At 41.8% G+C, this 25,373-nt stretch overlaps 1 protein-coding gene across 1 annotated transcript in view; it reads right to left on the bottom strand.

The window, feature by feature from the left end:
• Positions 1–712: 712 nt before the first annotated feature.
• LOC123940845 (basic proline-rich protein-like) overlaps positions 713–25,373 on the bottom strand; it is a 60,408-nt gene continuing 35,747 nt past the window's right edge. Inside the window, exons 2-3 of the mRNA XM_046003799.1 lie at positions 3,304–3,384; positions 713–843 (exon numbers count right to left, since the gene is read on the bottom strand). Coding sequence (XP_045859755.1) covers positions 713–843; positions 3,304–3,384 — 212 coding nt within the window. The remainder of the gene's footprint in view (positions 844–3,303; positions 3,385–25,373) is intronic.

The following is a 25,373-nucleotide window of genomic DNA, read 5'->3' as shown; positions in this document are numbered from 1 at the left end:
GGGTTCAACAGAGTAAGCTCAGAAAGCAGGACAGCAACATAGACCCCCGAGTGAAACTCACCGTCCTTCCATTTTCCAGCCACATCCTTCTTTAAGTAACATGTTCATGTGCGTGGATCCCATGGGGGCTCCCCCCGGAGCCCCTCCTCAGGGTCTCTGCTCTGGATGCTGCACACACTGGTGTTGACCTTGACAGCCATCTCCCTCGCTAGGAACTGCTCACAGGAGCAGGGACTGCCCCACCCACTCAAGGGTACATCCCATGGCCCCTGACTGGCCTCTTGGCTTCCATTCAGAACAAATGGAAGGCCACTGCAGCCCCAGAGCTCCCTGCAGAATCCTGACATCTGCCGGGTTTGAGAGGGTCATTGTAAGGGGACAGTTGCTGCGCAAGTTCAACATGGGTCATAGAATCCAGCTGATCTGAAGGTGCTTAAGGCATCTATGGGTAGGGGTGCGGTGGGGATGCCTTTGGGTTGGCCGAGGCTGCAGTCACAGCTGCATCAGAGGGCAGCTTCTCCCTCCACCACTCCAGCCATCCCTACTTCCCTGCAGCGATCTCCTGAACACGGGCCCCAGCCAACTTCCAACATGCCACTCCTCACCTCCGAGTCTGTGTGCGGCATCTCCGTCTGGGGCAGTCGGGGCCGGACGTGCTCCCAGGAAGCAGACTCTAACATCGGATGTTGGAGCTGGAGCACTCGCTGGCCAGCTAGCGATGAGGACCCCTGCACGGGAGGTGGGGGATGTCCTCGCAACCCCTGGCACGTGCTGGTGCGATGGTGCAAACCGCCACTGGTGGTGAACTGGGATGGGATACCATGCTCCTGCTGGAACACACTTCTAGAGAAGACAGAGAACGGGAATCGGAAAGACAGTGGGGTCGGTGGTCGCGGCGGAGCACCACCGATCTGAGGAACAGAGACCCAGGCTTGGAATGAAACAAGGCGCAGTGTTCTGTTCTGGGGGATGACTGGTCACGGATGCGCTGTGGGGCTGGACCCGCAGTGGCAGTGGCTGCTTCCTGATTTGGCTGGTTTCCCTCTTGACCAGGACCGCAGTCCTGAGGTTCCGGAGCCAGAAGCCCCCCTGAGGGCTCCGGGGAGCACCTGGGGCTCAACCAGATGTTTCCTCAGCTCTTCCAAAGTTCCTGCAACCAAACACTAGGCGACTGCGACCCAAGTCTGATTTCAAAACCCATGTTCTGTCCTTGGCAGGAGGACCGAGGTCCTGTTACCTAAGACTAGCTAAATCAAGGGAGGAATGAGCAGTTGGAGGGAACTGAAGGGAGAAATGAGTTGAATGGGAGGCACAGGGAACCCGGCAGACCTAGTAGGACAACCATTGGGCTCACCTGGCAGAAATCTGAAGGGGAGGGGCTTGTCCTTACTACAGAGCCTGGGGCCAGGAATGTAGATTCTGAATTCTGAGAAGTGATGATTTCCCTAAGTAAAATATATTCTTGTCACTCTCCATATCCTTACTATGCCTTATTATATTTTTACATGGAAAAAAATATTATATATTTACATTACTCACTGATTGATCGACTGACATGTTTATTTCTCTGGTTACTTGAATTAAGTTTACTAGTATGTTAGCTCCGCGTGTGCCCAGATTTTGACACACTCCCTATTATATCTTTGGGCCTAGACCAGTGACTGGCACACAGAAGTTGCCTCTATAATTCTCTGTTGAATGAGGGCATCAATGTATGAACAGATGATCTTTGCAACGACTGAGGACAGAGGAGCTTGGGAATATCCAGCAGCTTTTCTCAGCTTTATAGCTAGTTAATGGCCCTAAAGGTGTCTAAGCTCTCTTAGTCTATTAAACCACACCTGGTCTCAGAACTAGGAAACAGCGCTCGCTGTCCGGGCTCTGCGGAAAATTTTCTGTGTGCCTGGGCACATCAGGAACCTTGCATTTTCTAGGCCTTAATATTCTAATCGCGTGAATAAACACAAGGGACGTTCCTTCAACGTCTAAGGTTCTTAGTGGTTTTATCTTTATTTACAAACAAAATAATTCACACTTATAAGTTAATCACAATTGTACATGTGCTTCTGGCCTCGGAACAAAGAATGCAGGAGAGAGCAACGGAGAGGGGCATGCTCAGGTCCCCGGTGTCCCTCGCCAGCAAGATGTCCCAGCAGGGTCCCAGCTGACTGCTGAATTTGCCCGGCAGCTGCTGTCCTTGTCCCTGCAGGCTCTCTCCTCTTGGGCGAAAGGCTTGGCTTCTCTAAACTTCCCGTTATTTATTTATTTATTTGGTGACGGTTGAGTGCTATAGTGCACATAAGACAGAGCTGAAACTGCTCGTTTCTCTGCAGCTGTTATGACGATTCCTGCTTGCATCAAACTGGCCATGATTTTTTTTGTTGTTGTTTTTTGTGGGGGGGTTTCGCCACGATGTTTTTTTTTTTTAAAGATTTTATTTACATATTTGACAGACAGAGATCACAAGTAGGCAAAGAGTCAGGCAGAGAGAGAGAGAGGAGGAAGCAGGCTCCCTGCCACGCAGAGAGCCCAATGTGGGAATCCATCCCAGGTCCCCAAGACCATGACCTCAGCCAAAGGCAGAGGCTTTAACCCACTGAGCCACCCAGGCGCCCCGGCCATGATGGTTTTGAGCGTTGACGAATGCTGTATGCAGCTCCTGTACTACAAACACTGCTTAACTATAGAAATACCCTACAGAGAGGATCCATGTGTTTTATTCTGGAAAATAAATTATTTAAACATGCAACCTTGCGCAGCTCATTAAACTCAATGGGCTATAAGAGTACACCCGTGAAATACAGCTCATAAACTCAGCAGAGTTTTTGTCGGCCAAGGATGAGAAAAGAGACCGAATGTTGGATGCTTACAGGTGGCCTGTACCACTCAGTGCTCAATAGATGTTGTTGACACAAGGAACCCTCTCCCGCCACGCGCAGCACTCAGATACACTTGATGTGCACTTTTTAACGTGTATGTTTTGGAAAACAAGTCTACTGCTCTGTATGCACTGAAATGAACAGTATTGTGCTCGAAATCTCTTTCAGTCTTACTTCTTATCACAAGCGCTATGCTTGGGAGATTCGTCCGGGTTCCGGGCTCGACGCCCAGCTGCTGCTTCAAACACTGCACGGGGATGCCCACCCACATTTTACTTCTCCACGGATGCACTTTGTCGGAGGGATCTGGGAACCCTCGGGCACTGCTGGCAGGGAGGTAAGTTGATATGGCCCTTCTGGAAAACCAGTGTGGCGGTATGCTTGGCCACACTCCAGTCCTACATCACGTGACGCGGGTACCTACCATGGAGCAATCTGGCCATTGCTGTGTCGTTGGCGAAGTCCCGGAGCTGGAGACGGCCAGTTGTGTGCTGGAAACCGGTACCTACGGTTCATGACGGCCAAGTGTTAAATTTCAGGAATGTGGTGAGCTGGCTTCCACATTCAGCCATTATTAAAATCAAATTATATTGTCTTAATATGTCCTATGTAAAGATATTTCTACCAAAAACAAAATAGATGCACATCAAATTATAGATATTAATATATTATATATAAAGATATTTGTACTGAAAACAAAAGTAATAGAACTTAAAGTTCAGCACTTCCTAATTATTTCACTGTGTTTTACTACTGGGCAGGCCCGCGAGGTCACCGACATCTCTGACCCCTGCCCGGTGGGAATGCTCTATGACGGTGCTCCTTCTGCTCATTTCTGCCCCACTCTGTGACCATGGACATGGACTGGCACCTTGAAACAGTCCTCGGAGGGAAGAATCGCACCATGGACATCAACAAGCCCTGCAAATGAGGGCGGTTGTTGGTTTGTTTGTTTTTTTTTCCTCTGAGAACCACTTGTTAAACATTGACCCGTTCACGGGAGGCGGAATTAACTTTCTTTTACAAATGAGGAAAATGAAACTCAGACAGGTTATAAAACTCACCTCAAATCATGCAACGTTCAAGTAGCAGAAGCTGGGTTCGGACCCAGGTCTGTCTCAGACCCTGCACTCGGATGAGAGTTAGCAGTGAGTTGCATTATGCAGCCTGTATCATTTCCCTTCCCTACCAACACCAGGGCCCTCACGCTTTTTGTTAAAAAGAAAAAGAAAGAAAGAAAGAAAAAAGCACAAAAAAACAAAATTGGCTGCCAGCACCTGGGTACAGTGTGAAAGCGAGACAGGCACAGTTTTCCGAAACATCAGAATGAGCTTAACGAATGAGCTTCAGGAACCGCTCCTGAGAGCTGCGTCCAGAACACCACGTGTCTGGGAACCAAACGAGCTGTGATTCTGTAAGGCCACGCAGGCTGAGCAGGAAACAGGACGGCAGAGATAGGTCAGCTGCTGTTTGACTTCCCGACAGTGGTTTGCAGTTAATGCTCTGTGGCCCTCCGAAAGTCTTGACCTTGTCTCTGCCCCCGTCACAAACCTTGGCATGTGTTGACTTCTATGTAACTATGTATCTATGTTATTTCCTAAAAATGTCTTGGACAGCGAGTTGAAATCCAGCCACGTTTTCTTATCAAAAATCTATTTTCTTGCTCCTTCAGTCATCAAGCTAGTCATTGATGGACATTTATAAAACTGCTGTTGTGTATGGAAACATTGGATAAAACAGGCCCCTGACTTCCAGAAGCCAAGAGGGCAGCAGGAGGAACATACGTTTTAAACACGTATTCTGACTGAGGCCCACAGTAAAGGCGGGTGCAAAGGCCACAAGGATGTCTTAGTCCGTGTGGGCCGCTGTAACAAAATATCACCAATGCTGACAAACTCTGGAAATTCACTTCTCCCAGTTCTGGAGGCTGGGAAGTCCAAAATCACGGTGCGGAGCGTCGCTGGGTCCCCAGAAGGCTGGGTTCTGAGTTTCAGACTGAGGACCTCTCACTGTGACCTCCTGTGGGGGAGGGGCAGCCCCAGGAATTCACTTTGCTCCACTGAAGCCCCAACTGCTTCTCTGGAGTTTCTGCGTTAGAATTGCTCCTGACCTGCTTTCTCCCAAGATCAAGGAGCAGCGAGTTTTCTTAAAACACTATTCAGGTAGCCCGCTCTCCCCCAAACCAAATAACAACTTACTCAAAGTCATATTCTAAGAGTTCTGTAATTTTGCAATGTCACATTCCTTTCCTTCTTTTTTAAAAATTTTTAAAAAATTTTACTTATTTATTCATTTATTTTCAGCGTTCCAAGATTCATTGTTTATGCACCACACCCAGTGCTCCATGCAATACGTGCCCTCCCTAATACCCGCCACCAGGCTCTCCCAACCCCCCACCCCCACTCCCGTCCAGAACCCTCAGTTTGTTTCTCAGAGTCCACAGTCTCTCACGGTTCGTTTTCCCCCAACTCCTTCTTGTCTTTTTTCCTTTTGACTCTTACTCACCAAGGTTTCACAAACCTTTGAACGGAGTTTCTCCTAGGGCACGGTATTAAAATAACATATTTAAGTGTTCTAAACAAGATTATAACTTCTAAGAGTGTTTACACTTATCTAATTTTATTCTAATTAAATAATTTATGTGAAGTGTCTCATACAGTGACTAGCAGAGAGTTTGCCGTGAATATTAATTTCTTCATTTGCTCTTACAACCACGCAAAGTCAGCTCGATGGGTGCAAAGAGGTTGTCTTTTCTCCGCTCTTCCTTACGGTCCACTCCACCATGAGGTCTCCTGGCTCATGTTAGTGCAAATTACCAAATCCTGCAATTCTCTGGGTGTATACAATCTTTCTTCCCAGAGAAGGAGCTGGATTGCCCAACGTGGGCTGTGCTTGGCCTGACTCCGTGCTCTGGCGGAAGTAAGGGAGGCAGAGACCGATCTCAAGACAAACATCATCTCGTGAGGCTCCTGCCTTGGGTGGTCTTTGCGGTGTCTCCTGGCGAGGAAGACCGTCCTCCTTCCTCTGGGAGCGGGGAGGGCTCTGCTTCTCTGGGTGTTCGGAGGAATCTGTGTTCAAGGTTCTCAGATTTGTCCATCCAAATATACCTATCCCGCGTCTCAAGGTCTCTTGTTTCCTTATCTGGTCCTGACACTGGCACCAGAGATCATGAAGGCTATATTCCTTCTCCTTGGTAACTCTGTAGCACGGGGCATGATGAAGGCCCAGGACTGAATTTCAGCTGCCTTGGCTGGTTGTAGGAAGAAGGGCGGGTTCTCTATGCTGTGAGGAAGGGCTCTGGTTTCACAGCATTTCCTGAGGTGGATAGCTGGCTCACCAAGCCGGCCATCTTCTCCTCCTTTTACAAGACTTCTCAAGACCAGTAACCAAACTCAGCTAGTTCTATGCTTCTAGTAGTTAACACCAACCACATATTTTCAATGTCCCCACTAGCTCATAAGTCAAAGCATCATCGTCCACCTTCTTCCTTCCTCTCACCATGGGTGTACCTCTCAGTAACTGTGATGCTATTGTACGCCTGGCTTAATGTGACCCCCTTACCAACATTCAGGGACCCCAACCACCGTCGGACTGATCCAATACCAGAATCCATCTGGAAAGTGTCCGTAGGGCCACGGGTGGTCTCAGCTTGGGTCCCTCAGTAGCAGGGCTGGGAGAAGTACTGGCATGAAGAGTTTATTTTGGGATATGATCCCAAGGAAAAAGAACAGGGATGGGGAAGAGTCAAATAGGGTAGGGGGTCAGCTGAGGTCAAGGGTGCTTTACTGAACTGACCACTGCTGAGAGGAATGTGGTTTTGCCAGGACTCTCGGAGACAGCAGGCTCAATCAGCCATGTGAGGGTGCACGTAGTGGAAATTTTCCTACTGGTTCTCATTCCCTAGTGGGTAGGGATTGTCCATGGGATTTTAATATGTTAAGATCTCTGTGATTGTAGATTTATATATTTCTCCTTGTAGATATATCAGTTTTTGCTTCATGTGTTTTGAGGACATATCATTGGTAGATATAAACTAGAATTGGTATGGTCTGCTGGTGATTTGGATCATTATAAAATGACCTTTATTCTTAGTAATGCCTTTTGCCTTAAATCCTATTTTAGGTGATAGTACATTGATAGAGCATAATTCTGTTGTTTTACTTTCAAACTTTGAGTATTCATGTGTTTTCAATGTATCTCTTGTAAATAGCTTATACTTCTATTTAAAAAAAAATCTAGTCTTGCAATCCTTGTTCTGTAACTGGAGCCCTGATTCCATTTCCATTTGATATTAATGATACATTTAGATTTAAATCCACTCTTACAAATCATGTTTCATATTTGGTACCTAGGTTCCACCACCCTCTAGAATTCTGTCTTTATCAGCCATTCCATTTGGGGCTATTAGTTAAAAGTAATACAATATTTATCCTTTTAGTGGTCAAGTGAAGTCAAATATGCATTTTTGACTTATCAGAGTCTATTTTGAGTCGATACCTTTACACTCTTCTCAGTGCATAGACCTTAGAAAACTGTTCACTTCATTTGTCTTCTTTCTGATTTATATCCCAGTGTTGTAGTATTTCAGCTCTCTCTAAATATTTTTAACTCCATGTGATATTTATAAATTTCTCTGTTCTTCATTCATGCATCACTAACCTATCATTTTGGAGATTATCATTAGAATTTCCTTTGTGCAGGTTTATCTGTGATAAATTCCCTGATTTTATCACCAGAAAATATCTTTATTTCTCCTTCACTCTTGAAAGTATTTTTGTGAAGTGCTGAATGCTAGTTTGGCAATTAATTTCCTGAAGCCCTTGTCCACTATGTTTTGCCTTCTCTTACTGTTATTGAGATATCTACACCTCACTTTTTTAAAAGTAAGTTCTCCCTTTTGTCTACCTTTAAGATTTTTCTGTTTTTTGTTTTCTACAATTTCAGTATGTCATTGATTACTTTCTGTTTTGCCTGCTTGACATTTTATGGTCTCTTGAATCTGTGGACTAATGTCTTTCACCATTTCTAGGAAATTCTCAAGTATTACCTTACATGAAACGTACTCCACCCTATTCTTCTCTCCTCCCCTTCTGGGACTCTGATTAAACCTGTAATGAGTCTTCTCATGGTATCTTTGAGACTCTCACTCTCTCTTCTATTTGCTCCCCACCTCCCCTTATTTTGTCTTTACATTCTTCATTCTGTAATTTCTTCTAATCTGTCCTGTCATTCACTCTTTACTAACTCACTGTTTAATCTGCTGCTAAACCCAATGATTTCCAAAATTCTATTTAGAACATAGTTCACTTGTTGTTCAGTGTTTGATAATACTAATATATGATAATATTAATATATGTCCCTGTGGGTCCATTTTGTTTCTTCTCACTCATGCTGTCCTGTTGCCTTAGGGCCTGGCTATTTGGGATTGTGTGCTGTATACTGTAATTGAAAATTTATTTTTAGAAATAATTTGATACATAAGAAGATTTTTGTTTGCTTCTTGTAGACATGAGGGAATGCTTACAAATTTCAGGTTTTTCTGTGCTCTTGGCCACCCATCAGACATGAAGCCTGGTTAAATAGATTGACAACTCACTTATTTCTGGTTTCCTCTTGTTCCAAGGATATAAACCTTTTGGGTCCCAGACCAAAATGGGGCGTTTACAAGATGGTGCCCACCTTGATAAATCCTGAATATTGACTCTGTATTTGTAGCCCCAGAATGCCAAGATTAGTAGCTGTGACTTTCAGCTCCCTCTTTAGCTTGGCAAATACTCCTAAGCATTCATGAATACTGAGCTTACTGTTCTAAGTTTGCACCTTTCCCCAGATCATGGCTGGGAATTCCTTACCATCTTACTGGTTCTTTTTCAGTTTAAAACATTATTTTGGTCCAGATTTTTGCTTGTCTTCTCTAGGAAAACTGGTCAAAATCAATGAGTCTTCAATTACAAAAAGGAGAAAAATCCCTCTACTAATATTTCGTCTCAGAACACTTAATGATTAAAATTATTGAAAAGGGGCACCTGGGTGGGTGTCTTTTAGCTTCTCTTACTGTTCTCTTACTGTTGGTTGAGCATCCAACTCTTGGTTTCAGCTCAGGTCATGATCTCCTGGTCTGGTGTCTAGCCCTGAATTGGGTTCCATGCTCAGTGAGGAATGTGCTTGACTTTTTTTCTCTTTCCTTCTGCCCCTACCCATGACTCTCTCTGTAAAATAAATAAATAAATCTTTAAAAATTAAATAAATTGAATAAAGAACTGTTCTCTATACAAAAAATAAGTATAACCACACATCAAAGTCTGTGTGTTCTACATTGAGGGCAGCAACAGAAAAGTGAAAGGATCAATGGTCTGGAGGAAAAGAGATGCTAGATTTTAGACTCACCTTGTTCTGCCATCTTTATCATCACAACGAGACAGCAAAAGCTATAACCTGAGTAAAGCATTTGGTTAAAAACAGCAACCCGAAGATCTTTAAACCAGCCCCTCATAGTCTCAACACTACCCCCTTCTCTGCTGTGGACAGATCACCCTTCTTGATCTTATACAAATGTGTTTCTAGCTCCTTGTTAGATTACTACTCTGTCTGCTTACACACAAACACGAGTTCCTCTGTCCCTCTATCATCTGACTGAATATGCTCAACAGCATTGTGGGATTATAATACTCCTGATATAGATAAGCAAAGTCAGGCTTCCAGAAGCAGACTGCCCCTGGGATCTTTCAAATCCCAGTGTTCTTCCCATTCTATCACTTTACTTGCTCACTTTGGGAAAATCATTTTAAGGCCAGCCCTCCTTCTCCAGCTTAATTTTCTTAAAGTAAACTGAGACAATGAGACAACATAACCATTACAGTTCCCTCTTCTATTCTGACATCTTCTGGAAAAGTCTGCCCTGTTCAGCTGATGGACTTTTGTAGCAGTTATGTAAGAAGTCATGGCGAGAAAAGTGGGCTGGAAGCTCTCTGTTAGTGGGTGGAATTCTAAGCCTTCTCTCGCTGCTGTGCTGAGGACCACCCTCATATCATTTGGAATAAATAATGATGGTCTAATCACTTGCATGTGTTTTTCTACACCTATTTGTGGAATGTTTTGACATCTTTCAACAGAGAGTGGTATCTGCATATCCGGATTACAGCAGGATATGGAGAGGCTTCTGAGTACCTAATAAATTTCATCCCTTGGAAGGATAAGCTTTTCTTAAGAAAAGAAGCAAATGGAGCTCTGGAGAGTGAAATCTTCTCTAGCCGTAGAGGAAAAACCACACATGTTCTCACTTGAGGATATAACGAAGAGTATCTGGAATCAGGAATTCTGGCTCTAGTTAAAATTCCTCTGCTGTTAATTAGATATGTGAATTTGGGTAAGTCACAAATCTATTTGGAGTTTAATTTTCTCTGTTGTAAAATGAAGAGGAAAAGGGATGTTGCAAACTCTTTGTAAACTGAAATTACTATTCAAATGTAAATCATCATCTTTTTATAACATCAATCTGGGCACGCAACAGAATAGTGAAGGGGGGAGCCAGGGATAGAGGTTTGCTCATCTTCTCCAAAAGGAGAAAGAATGAAAAAACAAGACGGGAGGACATGAACCCCTTAGGGGCACTTCCCTTTATGTCCTACCTTTACTTCCGATAACAAGGTTTCTTACTGCATGGTCACTGGAACGCAATGAAAAAGTGAAAAAAATAGAGACTTAAGTCAGATGGACCTGGTCCAACCCCTCTCTGAGCCACATGTTGCGTGGGTGGGACACTGGGCTAACCTTGCCAAGACTGTATCTTTATCTATAGAGCAGGGGTGGCTTTTTAGGCTAATAGTGAAGATTTCCCGAGATACCATGTGAAAAAGTGCCCGGCGTTGTTTTTGCACATGGTAAATGTTCAATAAACGCAAGTACCATTCTCTCTTTTATCCAGGGGAATTGTTGCATTTTTTAATTTAATTTTTTTGCTAACCGTTTATTGAGAGTTCACTGAGGCCCATCAATGGAATTACATACAGAGAGGAAAAACTTAAGTAAGAAAATCTCCATAGAGCTTTTTGCTCTGCCACAACTACCTGAGAGAAGTAATGTGCCAACTAGGCTATAAGGACAGGAAGCTTAGATGGTATCTAACAGTGATTTTGAAAACTGTGCTATGCAGTAAAATTATATTAAGTAACATAGCTATCAATTCATTCCAGTCTGCGTTTTATTGAGTCTCATCATCTTGCAGCACTTAAATGTAAAACGCTTTTCCTTTCAAGGACATGGTTGTTGTTAAAAAAAAAAAAAAAAAAAGGCAAACAAAACAAAGTATCAGTGGCCTCCTTCCTGGCAGCTTTTAAATTACCCCCATTTAACCCCAGAACAAGCCAGAGAGTGGTTCCTTTAGCTGAAAGTTCAGTTTAAATGTTTCTATAGCTTCCCAGTTGATTTGTCATTCGTAAGCCTTTAAACAATTAATTATTAAAACCATTTCCATTAGTGTTTTGTTTGGCCTTGATGCAACCATTTTTCTTTTGCTGTTTAACAAGTGAAAACGTACCAGCGTTAGCTATAAATACACAGCACCAGATACGGCAGCAGGCACATGACTCATGTTGGACATTCCCTAGGGCTAACCTAGTGATGGCTGCCTTCTGGGAAGCGGGGTCAGGTCCACTCTTAAGCCCACAGACGAATTCCAAACCAGGCAGCCATGCGAAGAGAATTCTCTTGTCAGTTCCCCTACTTTCCTTTTGGTTCAAGGTATTGGTTCAAATTATTCATTGACTTGGTCTCTTGGTAAATTCTTTCTTGTCTCTCCACCCAGGAGGTATTAGTTTTAGGATCAATCACACGTCGAACACCGGAGGCAGAATATCAAACGTGTTCCTGTTCTCCAAAAGACCATAACTGCAGTGTGGGAGAGTTGGACAAAGAAATTAACTATTATGGTGTCATAACTTTTATGACAGAGGAATAGAATGAAGGATCTGGAAGCCCAGTCAAGGTTCTCAGGGAAGATTTCTAGCGAAAGAGCCCATCAAAGACAATGAGATGCCATTGAAATAAAGGGTCAGGAGGACGGGTGACCTTTCCCAACAGAAGAACAGCATATGGAAAGGCACAGAATACGAAACAGGATCTTCTGGACAAGTCAACATGACGAAGAGCGGCTGATTTGGAGAAATTGTTGAGGCTAGTGGTCAAAGATGAGAGTAAAGAAGGTGGCCTTCCCTCACGGCCTCCGAACCGCGCCCTTCACTGCTCTCAGGGTAACTGGGGAAACAGCCGAGCAGGTGGGCTCACGTGTGCCTTACACGTTGGGCTTTGGTGAAAGACTTTTTTTTTTTTTAAGATTGATTTATTCATTTAAGAGAGCACGCATGAAAGGGAGGAGGGTCAGAGGGAGAAGCAAACTCCCTGCTGAGCGGGGAGCCCGATGTGGGACTCGATCCTGGGACTCCTGATCATGACCTGGGTCAAAGGCAGACACTTAACCGACTGAGCCACCCAGGTGACCCAGGAGTGAGTTTAGACCATGAAAAGCCTGTGTACTGTTTTAACAATACAGACCATAAGAAACGAAATCTGAGTAAACTGGCTGGAGGGAAATGGGTTAAAATACCACCCAACATCGCTGTACAGGGACGCTCTAAGGTGCAGGAATGTATTTAATCGGTAGCTCACCTCACATACCCTCCTGACTCTGGTAGCCAGCAGGGTGGGGGCAGGAATTTACATCTATACTTTTATCTTGTTATTAAAAATATGAAAATTAAACAAAACACAGTATCTTACGTATCCCAAATAAGGTTTCCCTTGGCTCTGTTACCACTTTTATTTATAAAGTCTGGCTACAAGGATATGGTTTAATTCTCTTTAAAAGTCATTGCCAATAGAAATGAAAAGCTATATATATAAATATCTATTCTGTAAGTGTTTCAAAGCTAGGGAAAAGCTTTTAAAACCATGTTAGAGCACATGTTATGATAAACTCCCTATTATAATCTTTGCAGTAGTACTGATGTCAATGCTGCTTGAAAATGAAACTTAATTTATACCAATTTTTGTCTTTTTAAAAGAATTTTTGTATCAATTATTTTATACTCACAACCCAAAAGTTTCGGTGGTGACTGAGGCTCAATATATTCATGTAAATGCAAGTATCAGTAAATGGTGTTCGGGGACAAAGTCTTCTTAATCTGTCCCTGGTGTCTCAAGATCCCAACCCCTGTCCACCCTACCTCGATGCCTGCTTTAAAAAGGATTTTCAAAAGTCAGGTGCCATCCGCCTGAAAACATTCAAATAGTTCTCTGATGTGGTGTGTTTATAGAATTGGAAATGTTGCATCGTAGCCTTTATCCTGGCCTTGGGGTTGGGTCTTGTTCTTGAGTTCTAGAAAGGAGCCGAATCCTCCATCATTTCCAGGTTTCGTCTTCCATCCTCCATGTGTCAGTAAGTCTCCCATCCCCCAACCCTATCTCTTGTTCTGGGACCAAATGCCTGCCAGAGACAGCACGGCCAGAGTGTGTTCTCATCTCTAAGACACACACCATTGGATTCAATGAGGTAGGGACCCGGGAAGTGGTGACCAGCTATCACTTCCCCTTGCTGACAGTGTTCATTCTTCTTCACCCGCCAAATTCTAACTGTCCTTCAGGGCCTCTGTCAAGAAGCCTCCCCTGCCTGCTGCAGCCCACGTTAGCGTCTCCTCCCACTACCTGCTACCAACAACTGACCGGACGATTTAACACTCGGCTCCTTTTCTTGTATTGTTAGTTGTTTTGGGTGGCATGGGCTTTCAAGCTAGAAATAATGGGTTCAAATGCTAGTTCTGAGCCTACTGGAATTTAAGTTATTTAACTTCCCTGAGCCTCAGGTTCCATATGAAAAATACAGGTAATATCTTGTCAGGCAAATGGGATGATACTTAATGTAAATACTTAGCTTCCCTACACCTAACACATAGTAGGTGCTCAATAAACACTGAATTAGGAAAAAAAGGGCTGGAACTAGGTCTTGTTTTTCTCTCTTCTCTCAGATAACCTGGTTTGGGTTACAAAGAAAAAGCTGGATGAATGTTACTTTTCCTTATTTATAGCTGACACAGCTCACCTCTGGTCTCAGGAAACTAAAGAGAGTGTGTGCTTTTCCGTTACCATGATAATCAACCCACCAGTGTCATCACAGGGTGAGAGTAATACTTTTTATAAGTCTCATTTACATAGATTTAAATGTTTATAAAGGGTTTCTCTATTTTTTTTTAACATTTATTATCTTACTCGATTCTCCCAATAACTCCCAGTGTATGTACGAAAGGTGTCATTAAATTTTATGTACCAGAAATCTGAGTTCTGTGTGTTTAACATCAGTGGTAAGACTTTTACCCTTATTTACTGTCTACAAAGCATTTTATTTATTTCTTTTTATTGATTTGTGTGTGAGAGAGAGAGCATACAAGCAGGGGTAGCGGCCGACAGAGGGAGAAGCAGGCTCCCCATCGAGCAAGGACACTAAGGCAGGACTCGATCCCAGGACCTGGGATCATGACCTGAGCCAAAGGCAGCCATCCAACCAACTGAGCACCCCCCCCTCGAGGTGTCCCTGCAAAGCATTTAAAAAAATCACTTTCTTATTTGATTACTAAAATTTGATTTACTAAATCCTGATTTGCTTTGATTACTAAAATCCTAAAAAGTACTTAAAATTTTAGTACCCTTAAAATCTTCAAGATACCAATGGGACACTAAATTTGGCATGATCTTTATGCTACAAAGAGCACAGACTTTTTTTTTTAATATTTTATTTATTTATTTGTCAGAGAGAGTGAGCACAGGCAGACAGAGTGGCAGGCAGAGGCAGAGGGAGAAGCAGGCTCCCTGCTGAGCAAGGAGCCCGATGTGGGACTCTGGGATCATGACCTGAGCCAAAGGCAGCTGCTTAACCAACTGAGCCAGCCAGGCATCCCAGACTTCTTTTTTTTTTTTTTTTTTAAAGAAAATATGAATTAATTAATTCACCTACACTGTAAAGCTACAGTGGAGTTAGTGGCCCCCAGCTCACAGGAAATTAATCTTGGAGAAGGCGATGTTTTACTATTGGCAAAAAAGCTAGTTGTTTGAATTCTCAGGAAGTTTCTGTTTCTTCCTTACTCGCCTAATCTCTCAATGTTCTTCAATTTATAGATTCACAAAACTGAAAGACAACTTGATAGGTCTCTAGAATGTAGAGCATCCCCCTATGTATTTACGTTTAAAGAACCAAATTCCAAGTTTGCACAGTTCAGAATAACTAACCCTGCCAGCACTAACATACTACCTAGTGAATGGCCTCTTTAAACAAGTAAGAATTGAGCATGACCTTGGACAATTCACCTACCAACGCCAGTTTCTTAACTTAGGGCTTAGGAATTTGTTTGAAGCAGCTGAAGTCTTTAGCACAACAGTTCTAGAATTCTAAGCTAACTGACTCAAGGAAATGAATTAAAAATTAGTAAAAGAAAACACTTTCACTTGTTTTGTGAGGTCGGAGTTTTCCCCTGAATCTCTTTTAAGAATGAAAATGTGAGGGGCGCCTGGGTGGCTCAGTGGGTTGAAGCCTCTGCCTTCGGCTCAGGTCATGGTCCCAGGGTCCTGGGATCGAGCCCCACATCAGGCTCTCTGCTCCGCAGGGAGCCTGCTTCCTCCTCTCTCTGCCTGCCTCTCTGCCTACTTGTGATCTCCCTACTTGTGATCTCTCTCTGTCTGTCAAATAAATAAATAAAATCTTTTTTAAAAAAAAGAATGAAAATGTGACAAGTTTACCTTCCATTCACTTTTTTTCCCCCAGAGCTCACCATGTCCTGACGTTTGTGGATATCCCTGCTACGGGATTTGATATCCCTGCTACGGGATTCGTATGGTTTTCATGCACTCTTACTTACAACAACGGTAACCCCAGCTGCATAAACAGCATCATATTGTATTATTCTTCTGTTACTTTTTTCACTTAAAACAGTTTGAGATTTTTTTACATTGATATTCGTCCATTTTAATTGTTAGGATTTCAGTGCATGAAAATAACATATTTGTGCCTGAGTTGGCAAAAGTTTTCTGTCGTGGGCCGGATAGGCTTCATGGGACACATGGTTTCTATTGCATATTCTTTTTTATAATAATAATAATTCTTTAACCATATTGTGTTGGGGTCCCCAAGACCACAATCTAGTTCAATTACTCACAGAACTCAGAACTAAGTCTTTATGCTGACAGTTGTAATTTAGGACAGCAAAAAGAGGGTTTCAAATCAGCACATAAAAGGCACATTAAGACGAGGCCAGGAGATCAGGGGCAAGCTCCCGGGTGTCCGAAGAGAAGCTGCACGGACAGAACTTCGTTCTTCCAGATATGTGGGACAACATGTACGCAACATTGCCAACCAGGGAAACCCACTCGAGACTTCATGTCCAGGGTTTTTATTGGGGGTCAGTTTCACAGGCACGTAGCACTCACAAGGCTGACCTCACTCAGTTCCCAGCTCCTCAGAGATTATACTGATACCGCATGGTACAACGTCCCCATCATAATTGCATGAATCATTGTTATCATAAACTATCTGGTGTGACTCAAGGCCTCGAGTAAACACAGGCACTCACTCACATGACAAGGGATATTCTAAGAGCTTAGAGGTTATCTCCCAGGAGCTGGTCCAGGGCCAGACTTATCTATGGAATGTGCACGATTTGAATAAGTCAGACCTGCTAAGTCAATCCTTCATTGCACATGGGTCAAAACCATTCTTAGTTCATGGACCATGGACTGGATTTGACTGGAGACTCTAGTGCTAAGAATATGTAAGTTACTTTCTTTTTTCCTGTTAATTCAAACACTGCCGAGGGAAATAACCTCCTACGTGCTTTATGGTGCACACACGATGCATTATGGGAACAATGACGTAGGTACCTCACCTTCCTTCAGAAATAAAAGTGAACTTGGAAATGTAAAACATGTGACTCTTTTTAAAATACAATCAATCTATAATGTTTATCACTAGGAGTTAAAAAGCATTCATTTAGATGGAGGACTATCAAATCTCAACCTTTGTTTGTAAGAAAACTGAATTTACAACCTAGTGAACTAAATATAAAATCTGTGTCAGATACTATATTAAAGCAAAGGTCTCAAGAAATATTAAATTTGAGTTTCAAATTTTGAGTATAAATACTAAACATTGAGTATCACAGGCACTGAATTACCTTTGTGTTTTGCTATTACATATGCTGAGAAAGGAATTTTATCAAAATTGTTTTCTTATACATTTTCTCCTAATCTCAACTGTAACCTTCACGTGAATGAATGTCACAGTAATGAAATGTTTTAGATAATTGTGGGAAGTCAAAACAGGACCAATGTAGGAGACTATGGTAGTTCACAAACTGTACTTATTGCTAGTAACTTCAAATATAGCTGAATTTAAAACAAAATATTGGACTTCTTTCTATCTAGAGCCAATATGTTGTTTTACAATAAAAACATCAATGCGATTTTCCAGGTTGGGGAAAAAGCAATTCAACCGTCGATGTCTGCTACAAAATGTCTATAATAAGCTTCCAGTGTTCAACGATTTCTAATCCTAAGTATGATGCAGAACTTTTTGTAAAAATATTTATATGTGGCTGTTGTTATCAACAAATTGTGATTTCATCTTTACTAAAGTGATGTAAAAAAAAGTATAAGTTAAAAAGAAGTGTAAACTGTTTTCCCAAGCTCTGTGCCCTTCTTTGGTATTATGTGATTAGTTGTGACGTGGCATCTAACTGCATCTCCTTGACTACTTAGAGACCAAAAACATATTTTTGTATTAATTGACTCTTTGCCCTCTTCTGTAGAGTTTTTTCCCCATTAACTTCGGGTGTATTATTAGGTACCTTATAGTTTTTAATGTGAATGAGACTCTCCTAAATATTACTTTCAAGTACTTTTGAGTAGAAAAGGGCACCACTGATTCTTGCATATTTGGTCTTACATCCAAATACCCTCAAATCTCGTATTAGTTATAATGCTTTGTAGTTTCCCTTGGACTTTCAAAAAAAAACTGATGATCTTGCCCGCTAAATGTTTCTTATTTTCCAGTGCTTAGTCTATTTCCCGTCTTATTGCACTGACCAAGATCTCAGGGCGCTGTGGAACAGGTGCACAACAGCCCTTCCTCTCCTATCGCTGACTTTAAAGGGGCATCTCTAAAATTTTATCATTAAGCTGTGATGTTAACCATGGGTCTTTAGTAAACCTCCTCATATATCCCATCTGACTTTAGTATCAAAGTGGGGTTTTCCCATGTTTTTCTATTCTTTAGAACAGTATTTACAAAGATTATGTTTCTTGACAGTTTAATAGGCTACAATATAAACCATCTAGAGCTGCCAGATTACTTGGAAATTTCAAAAAACAGACTCAGATTTATTCAGTGATATTTTATATATACATACACTTATCTACATTTAAATATCTAAAATTTAAAATTTGTCTATGTAAATTCACAATAGCCTTATCATTAAAAAAACAACTTATCTATACCCTTATTCATATCTTATTTCTTCCCTGATACCTGATACCAAATTGTTTTTATTGAAAAAAATTTTTCAGCATAGTGATAACCTCTATCTTGACTCTATCACCATAGATTAGCTTAGTTTTTTTCCCTTTATGCTTTTAAGTCCTTTAAATTATTGCCTACCTCAAATCTTAAAGATATTCTCCTATGTTTCATTATTTCCCTTTCACGCTTAGACTATTTTCCATATGGAATTGATTTTTTTTTTCTGTCTGATGCAGAGGTCTCTTTTTTCCATATGGATATCAGACTCTACATTATTTATTGAAAAGACGATCCCTTTGTCCATTGCCATGGACATAAATCAGGTGACTCATATATGTGGATTCATGCCTAGACTTTTTTTTCTGTGACATTGATCTATTTGTCTATCCTTACACCAACCAACATTACAGTCTTAATTATAACCACAGTTTTGGTGAAAGTCGTTCAGTTTTATTGTTGTTCAGGGTTACCTTGGATAGCCTTGGTCCTTTGCATTTCCATCAGCTTGTTAACTTCTTCCCACACTGCTGGGATTGTGACAATATCACACTGAAGTTGTGGAACAATTTACAAAACTGCCTTCCAAGTCATCAACATGTATACCCATTTATTTATTTAGATCCTTTCAGATTTCTCTCAATATGATTTTTTTCAAAAATTATTTCTAGGTATTTGATATTCTATGCTCGTGTACATGGTATCATCTTAACAATTTCAATGTTTCCGACATTTAGAAATGCAACTGATTTTTGATATTGACCCTATCCAATGACCTTGATAAATCCCTTAGTTTATAGAGTCCTCTGAATTTCCTATGCATACAACCAGTTGTGTACAGTGTTTTCTTCTTTCAAAACTTTGTTAGGCTTTTTCCTTTTTTAAAGATGTTATTTATTTGAGAGACGGCGAGCGAGCAAGCAAGCACTTGAGTCTGAGCGGAAGGTGGGGGGCAGAGGCAGACTCCACAATGAACAGGGAGCCTGACGTGGGGCGTGATCCCAGGACACCGCAATCATTACCTGAGCCGAAGGCGGATGCTTAACCACCCAGGTGGCCCTGCTAGGCATTATTTCACCGGCTAGCATCTCAAATTTAAACCGCGGTGGTTAATCTTATTAGACTTCAAAAACCCAACCTTTTTGCGTTGTTGACTTTCTCTGTTATTTCACTGATTTTGTCTATTATTTCCTGTTCTTTTCCTAGCTTCTTGAGATTAGGAGTTTAAGTCATTCATTTTCAGCTTTGCTTTTCTTCTGATATGTGCATTTAAGGCTATATATTTCCCTGTACACTCTGCTTCAGCTGTAACTCATAAAATTTCGGTATCTTCATTATTCTTCACCTCAAAATATTTTGAAATTTGATTTATACTTTAACCAAAGGACTGTTTGGAAATCTATTACATGATTTCCAAGAAGTTGGGAGTTTCTTTAGTCATCTTTTTGTTACTGGTTTCTAATTCCACTGTGTTAGAGAATGTTGAAGGCTTTTGATCTTTTGAAATTTGGTGAGGTTTGTTTTATGACTCAGCATAAGGCCAACTTTGGTAAATAATTCACTCTTTACTTGAAGAAAATGTGAGTTACATCTTTTGATCCAGTGGACAATATATGTAAACTAACCACAGTTTAGCGAGAATATCGTCCAGATCAACCACATTTTGATTTTTTTTTTTTCGGTCTGAATACAATGTTAACTATCACAAAAGCTGTGTAAAAGTTTCCAAGTATGGTTAAGGATTTATTCCTCTTCTGTCATTGTTTCATGTATTTTAAACTTGTTTTAGGCCCGTATACACTTAGGATTATTTGGTTTGGGTAAAGGAATTCCTTTATCACTACAAAATGTCTTATCTCTAGTGCTTCCTCTTGCTTTAAATCTCTTGGCTTGATATAGTCCTATTATTCTCATTCAGTTATTGAACAGAGTTTCCCTATACATTTACTTCCAACCTTTCTGTGACCTTATAATGGTGTCTTTTGTAAGAAGTATGTAGGAGGATAATCTCGATTCAGCTGATAGCTTTTCAACTTGAACTCCAGTAATTAATCACTTAAAGTGTTTGGGTTTATGTTTTGCAATTTTAAAATCTGACCCACCTGCTTCATGTTTCCTTTTCCATATCTGCCTGTAGTAGTCTTCTCCGACACTGTTAACACATTCTACCACTGTTTAACTCAGACTAACATGCATCCTTGACTTTAATGACAGTGTTTTTACCACTTACCCAGTGCCAGAACCTGAGAGCACTAACTCCACTTAACTTTCTCCTGCCTTATTATATGATGTATTTTAATTGCACGGGTTGTTTAAACCCCACTTTTACAGTTAATAATTATGTTTGCAGACATATTTACTATTTCCATTGCTCTTCATTTATTACTGCATTTCTGGATTTCATCTGGGGTCATTTTGCCTCTACCTTAAAAATACCCTCTAACTTTTAAGTGTCTGCCTACTGGTGACCAATTCTTATTCTTCCCTGAAAAGTCTTAATTTTGTCATCATACTTGAAGCATATCTTGCCCTTGGCCCTTTTTTCCTGTTACCTGGACTGTGAACCATCTTTTGATGAGAACGGAAGCCACATGCTGAAGACAGTAGGTCACAAAGAACAGTAAAAGCCGGTGGCCCCACTAATCTTGTGGGGTTCCTGAACACTTGGGACAATCTACCTTGATAGCCTACACAGTTTAAATGCCACTGCTACTTTGGTTCTGTTACCAGAAGGCAGGTATCATTTAGGCTACAATGTCTTTGATCAGTTCTGGAAACTTCTTTGCCATGTATCTCTTTCAATACAGCTGTTAAGGTATTCGCAACTTATACTGAAATACTCCAGCAAATGTGGTACATGTTATTACTTATGTAAAGTCATCACTTGGGTCCTACTAAAATTCTGATCAAGACAGTAGAGTTCAGGATGCTCAGCTCACTCTCAGAGTATCCATAGCCAAGAGGAAACTTCTCCAGGTACTGCTGTATCTTGAAGAACATACAAAGCTTTGCTGATTTAAACACTAAATGTTGACAACTTTATCGATGAAATCTGTGCTGTTAACTAGAATGATGCACTTCAAAAACTGGCACTGATGTTGAAATTTAAGGTTTTCAAGCTTATACGGATTGGCTAGCTGAACACCCCACCCTTGCAAGGAAAGGTCAAAGGATCCAGCTTGGCTTGCAGTCCCTAGCCTTTGGGATAATGTCCTAATCCAATCCCCTACAAGATCCTCCGTCCAGTCATGAACACAGGTTTTGTTAAGGTAACAGAATTCTGTTTCCTGAAGGAATTTTTTCTAAGACTATTTGAGAGAAAGCACGAGCAGGGGGAGGGGCAGAGGGTTCCAGGATTGTGACCGGAGCCAAAAGCAGATACTTAACCGACTGAGCCACCCAGGAGCCCCTGAAGGAATTTTTGGGCAAGGTTGGAGTCAGAGCATCTCAAAGAGCCAAAAAGCCTACAAGGACTCTTTTCTTGCTTAGTACCTGTACTTTGTGACAGAAGCTGGTGTGAAACTGTTTTCATTACAATCTGGCTGTTGAGAGTGATTTGAGGGGAGGAGTGTGGGTGGGTTTTTGGGGGGGGGGGGTGTTCAGTGCATAACATTGATTTACCAAGAGTTGTACACAATTACATTAGCTCAGGTCGCTCACAATGGCCCGCCCCACTCCCATTCTTTTTTTTGGCCTTCTCAAACTTCCAAAGTGTTAATCTTCTTTTCCATCTCTCGTGTGCTGTATTCTAACGTATTCATTCTGTTGTTTCAAAACTGTCTTCAGTGTGTATGATATGTATACATTAGTACATTTTTTCTGGTTGAATTAGACTAGAGACCCCAAGAGGGCAGAAACTTCTGCGTTTTGCCCACTGGTTTGCTACCAACAGCTTATTGTGCTGCTACATTGAAGAGACACTCACCGTAATTTTTAAGGTAAGCATGGATGCCGCGACAGCGAGACTCTACTGGACATTCTAACTGTTCCTCAAGGAACTCTTCCTCCCCTTTCACCTAGTCTTAGGCTCAGAAGTCGCTCTGCTTCTCCCTTCCTGAGGCTGCAGCACCTTCTGGGTCTTGACTTTGTGCAGAGGTCTGTCTCAGCCTCCCTGAATTTTGTCAGGTTATGTCTCCTTTGCTGTCCAAGTCCCCCCACCGTCCACTGGTGAGGCTAAGAGTCAAGATGATAACCCCTGGGGTCCACGTAGCCTTCAGCTCCTGAGCTTACTACTCTGGCTTTTTCTTCATTTCTGGCAGCCAAGATTTCCTTTCTTTTCTCTTGCACGCAGCTATGTATATTTGTTATGTTTTACCTGACACCTCTATGAGTTTGGAGCTATCGAATGGTGGTGGGAGGAAGACTGATGTTTAGTTCAGTCTGCCATGACACCAGGATTCCTGCAAACTACTCTGCGTGAGAGGGGAAAAACCCAAACCACCAACTTGTTTAAGGCTATTGTTTTGAAGTTTTCTATTATACTGCAGTCAAATTAAATCACTAAACCAATACACACTCTGAGAAGCAGGACAAATGAAGAAAATACGAACTGAGAGTTGGAAGAAAATATTTAGGACAAAGGTATGAAAGTACAAAGTAAGAATGGGGAGAGGAGAAACTGCAAAGTTGGGGCCTTTGTGGGGTTCCTTTAAAACCCCTGCTCAAGCAGGGAGCCTGCTTCCTCCTCTCTCTCCCTGCCTGCCTCTCTGACTAGTTGCAATCTCTATCAAATAAATGAATAAAATCTTTAAAAAAAAACAGTAACTGGGAAATGATCTGGATAAAACTCACAGGCAGCGAAGGTTCATATACCATAACCACTGGACTGAAAGGACCCAATAATCAACCAATTTTATTTGTATTAGCAGTACTGAGACTAATTCTTGCCACACTTCTACCTTCTACAAGGAAAATAAAAATCAGTAAAGACCTATATTGCTCTAATGTTTTCAGTGTGTATCTCAAGTTATCAATGATTGTGTGGCAAGTATGATGAAGCAGAGACCTGCCTTCTTGTGTTGAGAAAATGTTAACCTTTAATTATGGGTCTTAATTCTTGGCTATATACCTTAGCCATTTGATCTCTGTCTTCCCTACAACATCAGCGTGGTGTCAGTAAAACGTTACCATTTAACAATTTAGTTCTGTTTTTCAAATCTAACCAAGAGTAAAATTAATTTAAACAATATATTTTTTAAAAGATTTTTTTGACAGAGAGATAACAAGTAGGCAGAGAGGCAGGCAGAGAGAGAGAGGAGGAAGCAGGCTCCCCGCTGAGCAGAGAGCCCAAAGCGGGGCTCGATCCCAAGACCCTGGGACCATGACCTAAGCCGAAGGCAGAGGCTTAACCCACTGAGCCACCCAGGTGCCCCTAATTTAAACAATATTTCTAATAGAAAACAATTGCATGTTTGATGTAACACGTTGGTTTTCCCCAAATTTAAAGGGAATACTATCAATTGAAACTAGCTCCAAGACAGAAAATCTCTTAGTTGGCTCTGGTTCTGCTCTACCATTGCAAGGAGACTGGGCTCAGGGTAACCCTTCATCTCCCTGCTCCTACAGAAGTTTCCCCACGAAACCTCCCCTCACCAGCCCCCGCAGGAAACGAAGTCCCAGAACGATCTGAGTGTCTTCCACTAAGCAAGCACAGTGCTAGTACTACGTATTACCTCGTGCTCACCATCCTAACAACCTCTGAAGAGTTGGACTCCGCTCTACCCTGAGCACCCTCCTAACCTGTAGTCTTCTTACTGTTACACGTGTAATATGAAGTGGACGCGCCCACTTTGTAGAGAGAAAATACTGGGATCACCGTGAGACGGCAAAGAGAGCAGTACTGTAACATGAACCCAGGGCTGATTCCAAGATCCATACTCTTTCCTACTGCCGCTACGAAGTCTTTATACAATTTCCGATCGGAGCACTTTAATTCTTAGTGGACAGTCTTCTCCACCCAGCAGTTACTCTCTTACTTTATTTTCCTATAAGGAAAACACTGTGAAGTAAAAAAATTCCTTTGGGGGAGAGGGTGGTGGGATCATGGACACTGGGGAAGGTATGTGCTATGGTGAGTGCTGTGAAGTGTGTAAACCTGGCGATTCACAGACCTGTACCCCTGGGGCTAATAATACATTATATGTTAATAAAAATTAAAAATTAAAAAAAAATTCTTTGGAATGCAAGGGCATTTGTTAAAACAGCAACATCAAACCATTAAAAAATAAGGGGGAAGGGTTGAGACCATGACTGGGATTTTGTGACATTTCTACTTGTCACCTTTGCTCCAGATTATCGTCCACTAAGTGGGGAGGGATTCCATTTAAAAACAAGAATAAAATTTATGCTTTCAACAAAATTTATTACGTCAGACATTGAACTAATGCAGATGGATAAATCGATCTCTGGCCTCAAGGGACTCATAATCTAAGAGAAGACATGTAGATAAATTAGAGATAAATATAGCGCCACTAACAGCGTTTAATTAGAACTGAGAACAAGACACATTTATGGCACAAAGACAAGGGCGCCTGGGTGGCTCAGCTGGTTAAGCAACTGCCTTCAGCTCAGGTCATGATCCTGGGAACCAGGGTTCAAGTCCCACTTCGGATTCCCCCCGCTCTGCAGGGAGCCTGCTTCTCCTTCTCCCACTGCCTTCCACTCTCCCTGCTTGTGCTCACTCTGTCAAATAAATAATTAAAAAAAAAAAAAAAAAAAGACAAGGCTGATTTTACCTAAGAGATCCAAGATCTAGATTGTGTTAAGACCTGACACCCTGGACTGAGTTCAGAAGCATGAGGTACTTCCTGAGTGCTTAATCTGTGCACACAGTGTGCTAAACGGTTTGTCTGGGTTATCCAATCCAATCCTCATTATAATTTAGGAGATCGGGACCTCCAGTTTACAGGTGAGTCCAAGTGGTTTAACCTGGAACTCTCTGCTAC

Source organism: Meles meles, chromosome 1 (assembly GCF_922984935.1).
Source record: "Meles meles chromosome 1, mMelMel3.1 paternal haplotype, whole genome shotgun sequence".
Lineage (NCBI taxonomy): Eukaryota > Metazoa > Chordata > Mammalia > Carnivora > Mustelidae > Meles > Meles meles.
This window is presented reverse-complemented; position numbering and strand designations above follow the sequence as displayed.